Source organism: Trachemys scripta, chromosome 5 (genome assembly GCF_013100865.1).
Source record: "Trachemys scripta elegans isolate TJP31775 chromosome 5, CAS_Tse_1.0, whole genome shotgun sequence".
NCBI classification, from domain to species: Eukaryota; Metazoa; Chordata; order Testudines; family Emydidae; genus Trachemys; species Trachemys scripta.
The window spans coordinates 33,846,869-33,862,183 of record NC_048302.1 but is presented as its reverse complement, the minus strand read 5'-3'; the positions used below and the strand labels follow the sequence as shown (position 1 = coordinate 33,862,183).

At 42.0% G+C, this 15,315-nt stretch overlaps 1 protein-coding gene across 3 annotated transcripts in view; it reads right to left on the bottom strand.

Moving 5' to 3' along the window:
- Nucleotides 1-368: 368 nt before the first annotated feature.
- The window catches only part of ALPK1 (alpha kinase 1), a 74,589-nt gene continuing 59,642 nt past the window's right edge, over nucleotides 369-15,315 (bottom strand). For 2 of the 3 annotated variants that reach the window (XM_034772127.1, XM_034772128.1), the window contains 8 exons: nucleotides 15,157-15,233; nucleotides 13,135-13,230; nucleotides 11,238-11,342; nucleotides 8,702-10,889; nucleotides 6,910-7,063; nucleotides 5,162-5,324; nucleotides 2,122-2,308; nucleotides 369-1,337 (listed from right to left, as the gene is read on the bottom strand). In XM_034772127.1, the coding sequence (XP_034628018.1) occupies nucleotides 1,138-1,337; nucleotides 2,122-2,308; nucleotides 5,162-5,324; nucleotides 6,910-7,063; nucleotides 8,702-10,889; nucleotides 11,238-11,342; nucleotides 13,135-13,230; nucleotides 15,157-15,233 (3,170 nt within the window). In that variant the 3' untranslated portion in view covers nucleotides 369-1,137. Of the gene's footprint in view, nucleotides 1,338-2,121; nucleotides 2,309-5,161; nucleotides 5,325-6,909; nucleotides 7,064-8,701; nucleotides 10,890-11,237; nucleotides 11,343-13,134; nucleotides 13,231-15,156; nucleotides 15,234-15,315 lie in introns of those variants that run through there. The other variant, XR_004645900.1, reaches the window with a different exon arrangement.

Below are 15,315 nucleotides of genomic sequence, written 5' to 3'. Positions count from 1 at the left end.
TTGTGTGAATAAGGGTTGCAAGACTGGCCTTTAGATTTGTGGCAGCCACAGTTCCATTAGAGGCAGTTTTGTTTTGTTTTTAAGGCCTGGTCTATACTACCCGCCTGAATCGGCGGGTAGAAATCGACCTCTCGGGGATCGATTTATCGCGTCCCGTTGGGACGCGACAATCGATCCCCGAATCGGCGCTCTAACTCCACCAGCGGAGGTGGTAGTAAGCGCCGCCGACAAAAAGCGGCAGAAGTCGATTTTGCCGCCGTCCTCACAACGGGGTAAGTCGGCTGTAATACGTCGAATTCAGCTACGCTATTCACGTAGCTGAATTTGCGTATCTTAAATCGACTCCCCGCTGTAGTGTAGATGTACCCTAAGAGAGAACTGTCAGTCCTGTGGGCACATTAACACAGATGTGAGCAAGTCCAGCCATCCTTCCTGCGGCAAGGCTTCCTTCCGCATCAACAGCAGTTTTGCCTGTATAAGGGCTGCAAGGTTTGCTCTGCGGCTAGCACCATTAAAACTGCCATTTTAAAATGGAAGCAAGAAATTACACACTAAGGTCTGAGAGAAAGAAGCTACATTATATCACTTTTTGTTTCAGTAACACAGCATATAGACACTGAAAAAAGTCTCTGAAAATCATAAATACAAGTAAACCCAAATACCTGAAATAACTATACCAGATCCTGACTACACCCTTTTCCTTAGAATAGTATCTCCTAATAGCAGCTAGGGTTACACATCCCACTGTCCTTTCTCAGCCAAAACCCACATTGAAGTCAAGCCCGGAGTAAAGGTTGTACTATCTTGTCTCCTTCTGGTGCTGCGATTTCTAGATGAGACTGATCATTGTAAGGACAAAGTTCTAGTGTTAGCTCATAATTTTCCTGGCCCTTGTGGGTTTGTTACACCCTGTATGTTCCTTGAATATACTTTTATGTGGTTTTGTTAATTTCCACAAGCAGTATTCAGAAACATGGTGTTACCAACCTGGAACAATGACCCGGATCCTTCCACACTTAGGAATAAAAGTACTTTTACTTCTATGTCTCTGCTCTCGCAAGCAGAGTTATTTATGTGTCTAAATGTGTGAGGGATCAGGTCCGACATCAGCACCTGTCAGGCTGTCTTTGCACGAGGCTAGTTAGGTTCTGCTACCGAAGGCCTCGTTAAAGAAAGATGATGGCAGATTTCATTGCACTCCACGTGTTGATTATTGAAGAAATAATAGATTCCTTTCTCTCCAAAGTTGGTGGAGTGTGAAACATCTTTCCCATTAAGAGAATGAATTTGGGGGTCTGTGAGGTAGATGAGGCCTTTTCCATTACCAGTCACCCAACCTGTAGAATAAAGAATACAAAATGACATACAATAGTCCCTTCACTTCATTGCGTTCTGTAATTAAGCCCCACCCACCCCAAGTCTGATCAGTTTTACACAGGTGGAATTCTGCTGACATCAGTGGAGTTACTTCTGATTTACCCCAGGGTAAGCGAGAGCAGAATAAGGCTGCACTGATATGCAGGTAAGAACACAATCACAAGATGACATCAGGTCCCAATAGCATCTTGGTTTTGGCTTTACCCTGCTAAGGGAGGAGGGTACTTGAGTCAACAGCTTGCCAGGTCAGGTCCTCAGCTCTAACCAAGGAGAGCCTGTGAAACTAAAGAGGGGGTGTATGCACGAAGGTAGCTTTCAGCCATTTGGGGGCTTGCCAATCACAGGGAAGGAAAAGTGTGGCATGGGAGCTGCTACACTGTCTCAGTGTCACCTGAGGAGCCCCCTTTGCAGAGAAGCCCCTCAGGGGCCCATTTCTGTTAGCTTTAGTTTAACTTTCACATGGGTGGAGTGACACAAGGTTGCATCACACTAGGATCTGGCCCAGGAACATGATCACAGTTTCTCTCACATCAAGAAGAGAGGGAGGTTCTCCTTGGGCCACCAGGTGTTATTTATTTCACATGCCAAAAATTATGTCCAGTTTTCTTACGCAATGTGAGTCTGAGTCCTCGCTATGCCTCCCCTTGCCTTAATGACATTGTAAATGGTTTTGTTCTTTGTACAGCACACACTGCTGGAAAATGGGAAGGACACACAACAAACAGAATCAGCCATCATACAAACCTTGCAAATCGACAACCACATCTTTGCCATGGGAAAACTCATATGAGAAATGGCCAAAGGCCAAGCCATACTCTGTGGCTTTGTACTCTGTCTTTACTACTTTTGTGTTATTAGATAGTTTCACAAATTCTCCCAGAATATAAGGCTCCACACTCACACATCCTTTTATAGATTTGCCTTCTAATATCTGAAAGAAAACAAAATGTTAAAGGACTAAAATTATCCCAGTAGAGATGAGAAGTCCTATAGCTCAGTTATTTGAATTCTTATTTGCACTATTACTTTTCCCCACTGCACTAACAGGAAACTGGATGTAAAGAGCCCCCACACTGTGCCACCCATTTGTTTGTTCCCACCACAACACATCTGGAAGCAGAGCTCACATCTAGCTAGAGACAAGAAAGTGTCAGCTCTGGAAATGTCAATTCAGCCTGGTGAGACCAGACACGGTGATCAACAAGTTCTATATGTATCTTGCTTGTAAAGCAAATGAAAAATATATTGCAAGAAAGTCAGTTTAAAAAGTGGGATAAGGAGCTGAGAAGCAGCACCAATGACAGCATACTTAGCAAAAGCAGTAAAGCAAAGCTCTTTGATCCAAAGTCATTTGCACATTGCATTATAGTGTACACGTGAACAACAGAGCAGTAACTTATATGCCACACATGCAGGGACAAAGAAATAGGGCATCGATACTGTACACAATAGTCTACTGGGCTATTTGTATTTTATTTGCAGAAGTCGAATAGAATGTAGTTAAATGTGTAAACTAGATCTATAAAAGATAGAGGGAAAGATGTTGGCTAATGCTCTGGCCGGTGCGCCACTCAGGTGATGCAAGAGGGCCAGAAAGCCACTGTCCCAGGGTAGCTGCTGATTTCCCTGGAATGGAGGACTCTCCACATGGCATGTAGCTAGCTATGTTGGCTCTACGCATCCCCTGCCATCCCCTTCGGTAAGGATGGTGTGTTGGGGGCAAGTCTGAATGTGCTGCAATCTGATGATCCCCATCCATTCCTTGGGTGCCATTACAAAGCAATGCAGATTAGTGTAACCCTCAGGCTGCACTGAATGGGGACTGGCTGGACCCAAGGATCTGGCCCATATTATTTTAACTGTTATTTCCTGCAACATCGTTACTATTAATAATTATTATTATTGATTTAAACATTTTTAATGATCAGATGAAAAAACAAGTTCCTGCCCCAAGAAATTGACAATCTAAGGGCCACACACTGCTTGCCTGGCCCTTCTGAGTAGCAAGGGCACTGGAACCTTTGTAGAAGTGGGTGGGCCAAGACCAAAATGGCAGAGGAATTAAAATGCTACTTAAATATCCTGCAGAGTACAACTGTAACATAAATAACCAGAATACAAAATGTAGCCACATTATAATATTTAAGGTTTTATTATAATACAACAAACAGACAACTTTAGTTCTAAACATGGGGACTGCATTTTTCCCCACAGCGCATGTTTCTTTTGTTAAAAAGTGGGGGGCATGGCCCTTTTATAAATGGGAGGGCCATGGCTCCCTGTCTCCTCCCCCTGCCCCCCGTTCTGGCACCAGTGCTGAGAAGTCCCACTTAAATCAATGGGCCAATTTAAGTGAATAAACTGAGCAGAATTGTACCCTAATTCTGTTATTTCCGAGAGCATCATTATAACTATAGGCTACATTTTAAAGAAGCACGCTAAAGGTGCAGCTACTAAAATAGCATGTGCACCTGCAGGCAAATACGAGCCCTCATACTTCTGTGCACAAACTGGTTAGGTGCTAACAGTTGGGCAACTATACCTGCCAGCTGGTTAACTGAGCCCTTCCCTGCCCAAGGTACATACATAAAGGTATGGGTTTGGTGAGCCTGGCAGGACGTACATACTTTTACAGGTGCACCTATTGCACTCTCTGGTGAGAATCTGTGCTTGTATGTTAGATGTTTTTTCATCTTTAAATAATCAAACTTGTTTACCGGATAATGGCATTTGCCTCTTAGGGGATCTCTATCCAGCATTTCGGAGTGAGAACGAGTGAGCCTCCCTGGGTCGACAGACTTGCTCTAGCAAGACCAAGCTGGATATGAGTCAGCAGTGTGCCCTTGTTGCCAAGAAGGCCAATGGCATATTGGGCTGCATTAGTAGGATCATTGCCAGCAGATCGAGGGAAATGATTATTCCCCGCTATTCGACACTGGTGAGGCCACACCTGGAGTACTGTGTCCAGTTTTGGTCCCCCCACTACAGAAGGGATGTGGACAAATTGGAGACAGTCCAGCAGAGGGCAACGAAAATTATTATGGGGCTGGGGCACATGACTTATGAGGAGAGGCTGAGGGAACTGGGGTTATTTAGTCTGCAGAAGAGAAGAGTGAGGGGAGATTTGATAGCAGCCTTCAACTACCTGAAAGGGGGTTCCAAAAAGGATGGAGCCTAGGCTGTTCTCAGTGGTGGCAGATGACAGAACAAGGACCAATGGTCTCAAGTTGCACTGGGGGAGGTCTAGGTTGGATATTAGGAAACACTATTTCACTAGGAGGCTGGTGAAGCACTGGAATGGGTTACCTAGGGAGGTGGTGGAATCTCCATCCTTATAGGTTTTTAAGGCCTGGCTTGACAAAGCCTTGGCTGGGATGATTTAGTTGGTGTTGGTCCTGCTTTGAGCAGCGGGTTGGACTAGATGACCTCCTGATGTCTCTTCCAACCCTAATATTCTATGATTCTAAGGCTCAGACTGGTGTTCAAAGCACTGTCTACACAGCTGTTTTTAGAAGTTACAGCTTGAGCTCAGACTCTGAAACCTATGGAGAGGCTGTCTATTTTTAGCCATGAGGCTCACTTCTGCTTGCTCCAAAATGCTGTGTTTACATATCCACTGTGTATGGGACACAAGTGGCTTATAATAATCATTATTGTTCTGCAGAGAACTTGAAACTTTCCTCACTTTATACCCATTATTCTACAGGAGAAACATTCTCTGATCATTTCCTGCTGGCTTCTGTAAATTCCCTGCTTCAGTTGATTTCAGTTTAGGATTTCTTACCAGGAGCACTGTAGAAGGGATGTAAAAGATTTGTGTTGGAATCTTTTGCTCATACAGCCTTTTGTTGAATTCTGTCACGTAGTACTGGGCAGTCATTTGTCGCTCTACATCAATGAAATGGTTAAGAAGCCCCTTTTCTTCTTTATACTCTTTCCCAACATACCTACATGGTAAAAACAAACACACAGAATAGCCAATTCCTCAGGCAGATAGCAATAAGGGAAATCCTCATTGGATTGCAAATCATCACCACAAATCCACTTTGTTGTTCAAGGGCAAAGCTATTTATTGGTAAGTTATTTAAAATGACAACAAGTGGAATCTGGTCTTGTACCTCTTGATGGAATAACAGAAGTTAGCTCTGAAAGATCTTAGTCTTAGGGTGAGAATTTCAAAAGCGTGTAAATGAATTAGGCACCTAACTCCAGCTGACTTCCACTGGAGCACAGGCACCTTTGAAAATCCCACCATACACCCTAATAACCCATACATCACATTTATTCATGGTCAAAAATCCACATTTCCCTCTCCCAAGCAGCAAGCACTGCCTCTAGGTGCTGTGGCCTAGGTGAAGTGAGCAGGTGGACTTATTCCAGTTTTTAGGCAGAGGTGTCCATTTCACAAAGCCACCACACAGAATAAAATGTTATCCATCTCTCAGACATGCCATGCTCTGCCCCGCCCACCTCTCTCCTTATCCTCTTGAGAACAAGACAGCGAGGCCCAGATTTTTAAAGCCATTTTGGTGTTGCTGCGCTCAGCATTGCACTGCCTAACTGATTTAGGAGCCTAAATCTTACTTTCAAAAGTGATTTAGACACCTGGGAGCCAAAATCTGACTGTAAATGGGATTTAGACTCCCACATGTCTAAATCATTTTTAAAAAAAATCAGACTTAGGCATTGCAACACTGAGCACAGCAAGGAGTTTAAGACTCCACTTCAGGCAGAGGTCAATACTTGGTAGTTAATCTTGTGCCCATGAGCAACCTCTACTCACATTTGTATTAAAACACAACAATATTGCACACTCTACTGTGTGCCTTGTTTACATACTAGCTTGCACTGAAATCACTAAATTGGTTTTAATTTGACTATTTTCCTATTTCATGCAAATCTGTGTGTGGATACTCTCGTTTCAGATTAAGATTGTTGTATCTGGATTATATTTAAATCAGAAATAGGAAACTCTTAATCCACAATGAAAGAATTTGAAACAACAAAAGGTGTGAAATAAAATCCATTCACTGACTTCTGTGCAGATTTGTGTGTAGACAAGCCCAAGAGCATAATAGGAAAATGGACAGTAAATGTAACACAGTATTGGATACCATAGAAAACAATAATGAAACAATTGGTTCTTTTTTAAATACCTGTCCCTATGGAAAGACCGTAACTTCAGAATCAAACTGGGTAACAAGAATATCCAGAGCTATAATAGTGAGGATCAAATAGCCAGGAGCTTTGGAAGGGCTATAAAACCCTTTTGCTTCAGGATATTTGCCAGCTCTTAACTAATGGAGATTAGGAAGAAACTTTCCCTGGGAGCAGGTTATCCCATAACGCCCCTATAACAGTGGGGTTTCTTGCACCTTTTTCTGAAGCACTTGGTACTGACCACTGTTAGAGACAGGACACTGGACTAGCTGGACCTTGGGTCTAATCCAGTATGGCAATTGCTATGTTCCTATGTGTGCAGAATTAGCCCTGATTAAAATTTCACTTCAGCAATTTGTGCTTGATCAATACCTTCCCAAAGTTTCTTCTTGATGCAGAAAGTGTATCCAAAATGCATTCCTTTGTTTGCCTTCCTTCGCCACGCTCAGGTAGTCTCCAATATACACAGCTGTTTCCTGGCCTGTCCACAGCCCAGATTTCTTAGAGTATTTCAGAAGAAGAGCAGCTACCAAAAGAAATGAAACCGACCGCTTCTTTAGCAAGGTTGTTCCATACCAGTAACCAAGGATGAAACCTAAGAGCTTTCAATTTTTTCTGTTGGGATTGATGTCCATGCCCAGGCAAACTTTCAAAGCTCTGCTATCTTGTCACACTTACCTATTACAGTGCAGTATTGAAACAGCATCTTTTGAAGAAGCTCATCCGTAAGTGGAAATGTATAAGGTAGTTAGGTAAAATGCATTGCTTTGGCAGGAAACACTGTACATCTACTTTGGGGTAGCAGGGCTTTCCTGCACCTGTCTTGTACACTAATAAAAATTTAAATGATAAGGGCATCCTGCAGAAAAACTAAGAGCGAGTAGAGAACACAAAGTATCTACAGGAAGAATCTAATGCATTTCACTCCTGCTCTGTAATGCCCCTGCTATGAGCCAGTCATAAGCCTCTAGCACATATATAAACTTGAATACCACCAAATTGTGTGGCACTGGACATTTATACTGATAAGACTATCTAGACTTATACTAGTTAATGCTAACACAAATTTGGAAGGGATATAAAACCTTCAGGGTTAAAACCAATCTACTGCTAGGTTTAGGAGGAGACCTTCGTGTGGAGGCAGATCATCCCACATTTGCCCACTGCAGGGTTCTTATATCTTCCCCTGAAGCATCTGGTGCCGGCACTGTCAGAGAGTGGATACTGTACTAGATTGACCAGGGCACTTAGAGCTGGGCAGGAAATGATTCTACAAGAATTTTCAAGATTTCAAATAATTTTCCCATCACAAATTGAAATCTCAACAACTTTCACAAACTGAACTTCTGAATGTTTTTTTCAGATCAGGTCAATCAAAATGTTTCATCAAAACCTACCCTCTTCAGATTAGAGCCACACTTTAAATCAGTGCTTCACGTCAGTTGTGCTTGTTTATTAACTTTGTGAGCTAGCAGACAGAGCTCCTAGACTCACAGATTGAGAACAGAGTTTTATTGAAATGAACAAAATATAAAACTCACAAGGACCTTAAGACAAATTAAAAATAATTGAGAGATTCTGGCAGCAGGTACAGTCTGACTTGGTTTGGTTAACAGATGAAAGGAAAAAACGGGATGTGATATTAAGCAAAATAGCAAATTAAGCCAAAATGTTGTTCTGGCCTGGCTTGGCTCTTTTTTTATTTAAATCTAAATATTGTGAACAATGAAGAGGGCCTAAAAATATCCAGACCCTTGAGATCTGTATGATCCAGTAAGTAGTACAGACCGATTCTGCAGCCTTTACTCATACATAGTTTCATAGATGTTTAAGACCAGAAAGGACCAGTCCCTACTCTACTCTCTTCTAAATTATTGGCATAAGGCAAAATGAGAATCAAACATGTGACTCTCAGTTTACAAGGGCGATGCTCTAACCTCTGAATTATATGGCCAATGCACAAACACATATGAATAAGAATTGCAAGATCAGACCCTAGATTTCTATCTATCTTTGAGGGTTTTATACCTTGTTCATCATCATAGTAAGAGTGCTGGCCTGCACGTAGTACAAAATCCTTCAAAGGTTAGCTCTGACCTCCTTATAGCTATGTTTGGGACCACAATGGCACAGAACATATACACACAGGGGAGATGTTACTTACAGTATGCTTTGTGGAGTTGTCTAGCCTTAAATATTCCAGTAGTCTCCAGTCTCTGCACTAGCCAGTGATGCTCAACACCTGACAAGAGCTTCTCATAGTCAGCATCCTCTAGAAAGCGAGCTTTTAGGATTTGTTCTTTGGTTCTCCCAGGCACAAAGACAAAAGAGCTCCCACTGGAGTTCGGAAAAGATGGACTCTCTAGTTCAGAGAAACTGCTGGAAAACTGGGCTGATTTGTACCATGATTTCAGAGAGGAGCTTGAGCTGTGGCTGCTGTTCAGAATGTTCCTGTACTTTTCCGCTTCGTCTTCCTCTGTGGTAGCACAGTCATTGAAGCCGTCAGCTTCTGGCTTCTCCCTCCCTGATGGTGAAACTCTGATCCCAACCCCGTGGCTAAGTTGAGGCCTTGGAGCATTCATGGCAGGAGAGCTGTTTACTGAGCTCCTGCTATTGCTGAAAGCAAACTCCCATTCATCTTCTGTATCTGCCTGGGTGTCGACTTCAGGCATTTCAAAAGACCCATTTCCAGCCATTTCAGCAGAAGATTTATTAATCCAGTTACATACAAAGGAATCACTTGCTATTTCTGGCTTGTTGCTTATAGATGTCGTAGTAGCTACCTTACCTGTAGGTACATGAGGCTCAATTGGCAGATCCTCTGTATTGTCTACAGTATCTCCTTCTGGGTCAATCCACAAATAATTATTTATAGATAATGGCTCTGTGATTCTTTTATATCTTTCAGCATCTATTACATTTCCTTCCACTATGCTGCGCTGAGTAGGGCTGTGAATAACACTGACGTCTCTATTGCTGTCCTTGGTTCTGGACTCAATCATTTCAAAGGATTCTAATTCTGCCAAGGAAGAGGAAATCGTCTCCCTCTCAGGTCTGTTGGGACCAGAACAATGGGCACCCTTTAAGTCCATGAAAGAAATAGCATTATTCCTGAAGTCTATACTATTGGCATCCCCTGCGTTCTGTTTTGAGGCATCCCTTTCAGGTTCTGTCCCCTGCAAGAGCCCTTCTCTGGAAGCTGAGGACGCACCTGCTAATCTATTAGCAAAGAGCATATTTTTCTTTAATGAATGCTGAGAAGGACCTGAACAGCCACTCTGTGGCTCTTGAAGAGTAAGATGATGAGTTTGGAAGGACAATGAGTGCAGGCTACTAGCTTGAACATTTTCCTCAGTAGATTCGGTTGAGGCAGTGCAACACTGCTCATCCACTGAGCCCTTTTCCCTTGGTTGCCAATCTCTGGGCAGTTTATTGCTAGCGTTACAATCTAGCTCCTCCCAGCTAGCAGAGGAACTTGATTTTGACAACTTGCTCCAAGACTTCAAAGAACTAGTGCTTTGACTCCTGCTTTGCAAATGGCTGAAAATCCCATCTTCATCATTGGTAACTTTATCTAATGGCTTGCTCTCCATTTCTTCTTCAAGGGAGACATTCATTACATTAGAACTAATCCATCTCCTTCGGCCACTGAGTCTCTCACGGCTTCTTCTTGCGTTCTGTGAATCAGAGATTTTGGCAATGTATTTGCCATAGGGTAATTTTTCTTCAGTGGTACACATGGTGTCTACATTTTTAGTTTCAGTTTTTAAGGCAGTGATGCAAGCTCCCATTTTGGCTTCTCTGTGTCTGGTTTCCTGGCTCCTGCAAGTACTTTCAAACACTTCACTTATTGACCTATGATGCTGGGAATGCATTTCAAGGATTTTCTCAAAATTCACTTCACCATACAAGATAGGCTTTTCCACTCCACCTTTGTAGCTATCAGGAACATAAGACCTGGCATCTGAATTAGGGAAGCTTTGTACTTCTAAATGCTTCTTGACAGACATGATCAAAGACATGATCTCTTTGGCAAGTGTTTCTTTGTCTTGATCCTCAGTAAAAGGTGAAGTGCTGTAAGTGTACAGTTTCTCCATGGCTTCACTACATAGCTGTCTCACCTCACAGAGTCTCTTGCTTTCCCCGTAGAGTCGCCGATGAACTGTTGTAAGGCAGAAAGCTGCTTTAATAAAACTATGAAGCTCCTGCCTGCTAGTGACAGGGTCATTTTCTTTCTTGGTGAGAAGACCAATTTCAAAGGATTCCTTAGCTTCTGACAAATAGAACTTTCTCTTCTCTGGAGGACATTCTCTGGAGTAACTATAGGACAATAAGCATGTGCCACGGATATTCTGAAAAGGAAGAAGGATGAGAAGTCAATGAAATAGAAATATGGAATTCTGTTCCAAATAAAAAGAAAAAAAGTGCTATTTCTTCATGCATTTCAAGGCACAGATACCAGCTCTTACAGATCGTTCCTGCATTTCTGAGGTAAGGATTGTCATATATCTCTGATTATGATGCTTTATTTTAAATGTGCTTAGAGTTGCAGGGGGGTGAGGTATTAACTTGCAAAGCATCATCACTCTGGGGGAGCTGTCTTTCCACCTGTCTTTCTCCCTCTGTGGTTTTAGATAGGATTTCTGGGAGGGGTGCACCATCCTACTCAAGTCCCAGATATGAACTGAAATCATACTCACCACCGCGGTGAGCACAAAAAGCGGGGTGTACTGGCTGAAGGCAGCTGCCAGCTTGCAGGCTTCAGCAGCTGACAGTAAGCGATGGTCAAACTCTTGGAGAAGGCTCTGTTAAAACAGCAGGATAAAAATTCCTTTACACACACTGTCATCTTTGTCATGTCACATTTTTAGTGGTGGAAAAAGGCAAGTAACAGTTATAGGGTATGTCAACACTGCAATGTAAGTCCAAGGTAGATCTTGAATTAGCAGAGCCTGGATTTGTTAACATAGGGCTTTATAACCCTAGGTTAGGAATTGTTGAACCCTGGCTCCCAACCTGGGGCTGGAGCATCTACACTGCATTATGCAGGCCTGAGCCCAACCACCCATATCCCACATTTCCTAGCACCCTCCCAAAATGTGGCCACTCAAGCCCTTTATTCGTGTTGCAGTGTGGGAAAACTTGACTGTCCAGAGGACAAAGAAAGTCAGCTCATGGGATTCTTTTGGTGGACTCCCAGAGCATGGATCTAATAGGGCTGTGTCTACATTGCAAAACAGAGCTTGAATCCTGGGTCGTGGCTTGACTCAGGCTCAGACCCTCCACCCTCCTGGGGTCTGGGGCCTGGGCCCTAGGTTAGAGTGATTTTTGTGTGGAAGGAAGCGGGGTTAAGCTTGAGCCTGAGTTTGAATCTTGGGCTTCCATTGCAGTGTAGACATACCCACGAAGACTTGACTGTATAATGAGGGTCATAGTCGTGTGGTGGGAAATAGTTGGAAATAAAAGGGGAGAGTCTGAGCTCAGTTACACTGGTGTAACCCAGCCTAGTTCCATTGAAAGCAGTAGGACTGATCTGACTGCAGAGCCCAGCTGCATCTGACAAGAACATGAGTCATAATTTGGCTTTATGTAATGAAATGTTACAGCTTGATTGTTAAAATAAAGCGGTAAATTGAGGATTCCTATAACTACATTAAATTGGCCATGGATTTTATAGTAGTCATTTTATGTCAAACAGAAATTAAGTTACATATCTAACCAGAAAACGGGAAGATACTAAATATAGACAATGCACATGAATTAAATTGCCCTGGGAACCTTAACTTCTACATATACTGGTTTCTTCTAACTGTGCAGCCTTACTGTTTACATTAACGTAGTTCAACAGGAATTTTGTCTGAGCAAGGGCTGATTTAGGACCACAGGACTTGGCACACAGTGGAAGAAAATGAAAGTCCCAGTTTGTTTCGATGCAATGCTATGTTCAGATTGCACTTCTAGTACAGACGGAAACTGACTTCTCCTCTCAAGTTGTTATGTGAAATAATTGACTTCATTATAAGACAAATCCTGAGATGCACTGAACACCATCCACTCCCTATAGGTCGAATCCTGAGATCTTTAATAAGTTAAAACACAATCATTACTCAGGCAAATTGCCATTGATTTCAGTGAAGATCAGGACTCAGTCAGGATAGAGCATGGACCTTAGAATTTGATTAGTTGAATCCACTGAGTTTTGCAGATGCTCAGCACCTCTCAGGTTTTGCATCCACAAGAGGCTTCTACTCTAATGAGTCTTGGGCTACTGCCAGAGCAAGATATTAGATCATCTACACCAACGGACTGATCTGTACCAATTCCTGTGTCCTGGAGACTCTCCCCATTCACCTTTCCCATCATGTTGGACGTTTAACATGTGTCTAATTTTGGTCTTAACAATGTTCACAGTGTTAATTTAATTTGTCCTGGAGGGAAATGACACCCATTTTGTGTCTAGGTGAGATAACAAATACTTTGGCTGGCATTGTGGAGCTTCCCCAAGCACTCAGTGCAAGGACAAGAGCAGGAAGTTTGGCTGCGCTTGGTGCAACTAAATAAGGATCAGCAAGAGACTTCTAATATATGAATATTTACCAGGTCAACTTGAGAGTTGTTTTTAAAACTATTATAATCTTTCTCACTCATGGAAACAAAGATGTCAGCCAAAATACCCAGTGATGTAGCAATTCCCTGAAAAATAAAAACAAATAAGTGTTTTTTCCATTTTATTTTCTATTTTTGCTGGTGCTGCACAAGACACAAAGATAAAGACAGTTCCATGCCATCTACAAGACACACAGAGACGAGAGGACACATGGGGAAATCTAGAGCAGGAAACAAGTTAGCCGGATTTTGTTTCTTGGATTATTATAAATGTGCGGGCATTGAGGAAAGAATGAGGGCTGGTGTAAGTCTGTATGGCTCCACTAAACTGAATTAAACTGCATCCATTTACACCAACTGCGGATCTAGCTTTGTATTTTAGGAGGGATCCGAATGAGGATTGGAATTTTGTTACATTCTTCCTTCCTATTTCCTCCAGCCTGTCAGCTTTTAAGGTGTGACAAATACAGCACAGCATCATGTGACATAACATAAGAATATTGTCAGACTAAATGCTACATTAAATCCTGACTAAACAGATTTTGGAAAACAGGTTCTTAATCTGTTTAGGCTCAGTTTTAACACTCTACTAACTTTTTCTGCACCCCAGTAATTTAGAACTGATCAGTATCTCTCAAACTATTTGTGAGGCACGAGGAAAAATTGTCTAGACAAGCGCCAAATCAAATGCAATCAACGTACAGTTCTGCTGATAGAGCACCAAGCCACTGATGAGGTAATGTTGCCCTGATCTATTTTATGAAGCACTTAAAAAAAACCCAACAGGTTTTGACAAAAAGGCAGGTGCTCCAGTTAATGACTATTTAACTCTGGGCACTGGAATTTGCAATTTTAAATAGGGGTCAGTGAATCACAAGAATTTGTAATGTCATGAAGATAGGTGCATTTGGCTTTTGTGTCCTTCCAAAACAGGACAATTGTTCACTATTCCCAAACAGTATGCCAGACAACAGATTACCTTAAAATGCAGTTAGTACAGCTAAATCATTCTATTACATGATGCCTCTTTGCCTTCTTAAATATCTGTACAATTCCCTGCACACCTCCGCTTTCATATGAATATTTATGAGACAGGTTCAAGCTGCAAAACTTCGGTCCAGAGTTTTAAGCAACTAAGTTTAGGAAGTTTGAAATCTGGAGTTTTGGTTTGGTCCATTATAAAGATAGGACTGGTTTACACAATTCAGATCCAGATTCCAAATATTCTAAAGCATGGAGGTGTTATAAAGATCTGGGCTACTTGCAAAGTTAAAAACAAAATATATGAAGGATGGTTGTAGGACCTATGATGGTTAGGGCATTAACATAAGACTGAGTAACCAAGCTTCAATTCCCTGCTCTGCCACAGACTTCATGTGTGACTCTGTGCAAGTCACTTACCCCCTCTGTGCCTCAGTTCCCCATCTGTAAAATGGGAATAATAGCATTTCTCTACCTCATGGGGGTGTTATGAGGATGAATATATTAAAAACTGTAAGCCACTCAGATACTCAGATTATATAGTCCCCATCATCAATCTATCTACCCAGATAGATAGATAGATATTCAGACCCTGGTTCAGAATTTGAACACTCCTGAAGCTCAGGAATGTTTGGTTCCAATGAAATGGTTAAGACCCCTCCCTAAAAGTCTAATAATGGCTGCATCTTGGTATTACTCTGTCACTCAGTCAGAGAACTACATTGCATCATCTCATTTGATCATTTACTTCTGGTGATGGTAATGAATGAAAATGATCACTTTATTTCTTTGCAGAAAACAAAACAAAGCTCAAGACATGCTGGTTTAAAAATAAGTGCAAGCACATGCATGTAAAAATAAATCAAGTGTAGTGTAACGTTCAGCTAGAACATTTGCCCCACGTTTTAACCTTGACTGAAATTGATTACATCCAGGAAGAATAAAACCAGGACATATAACTGAGGGAAACACAACAGATTCTGGACTCAACGTGGAATTAGTGAGAGTATTCAGGGTGAAAAAAACAGTAACCTTTTTATCTGGCTGAGGCAGTTTGAAATAGCCTACAATTGACGCCCAAACCAGCTCCGCTGCCTCATACCACATTCCTGAAATAAAACAGAGAAATGATCAATAAGCAGACTGCTTCTTTAAGTTATAACATTGCTCTATATTGCTTTAAAGCAGATG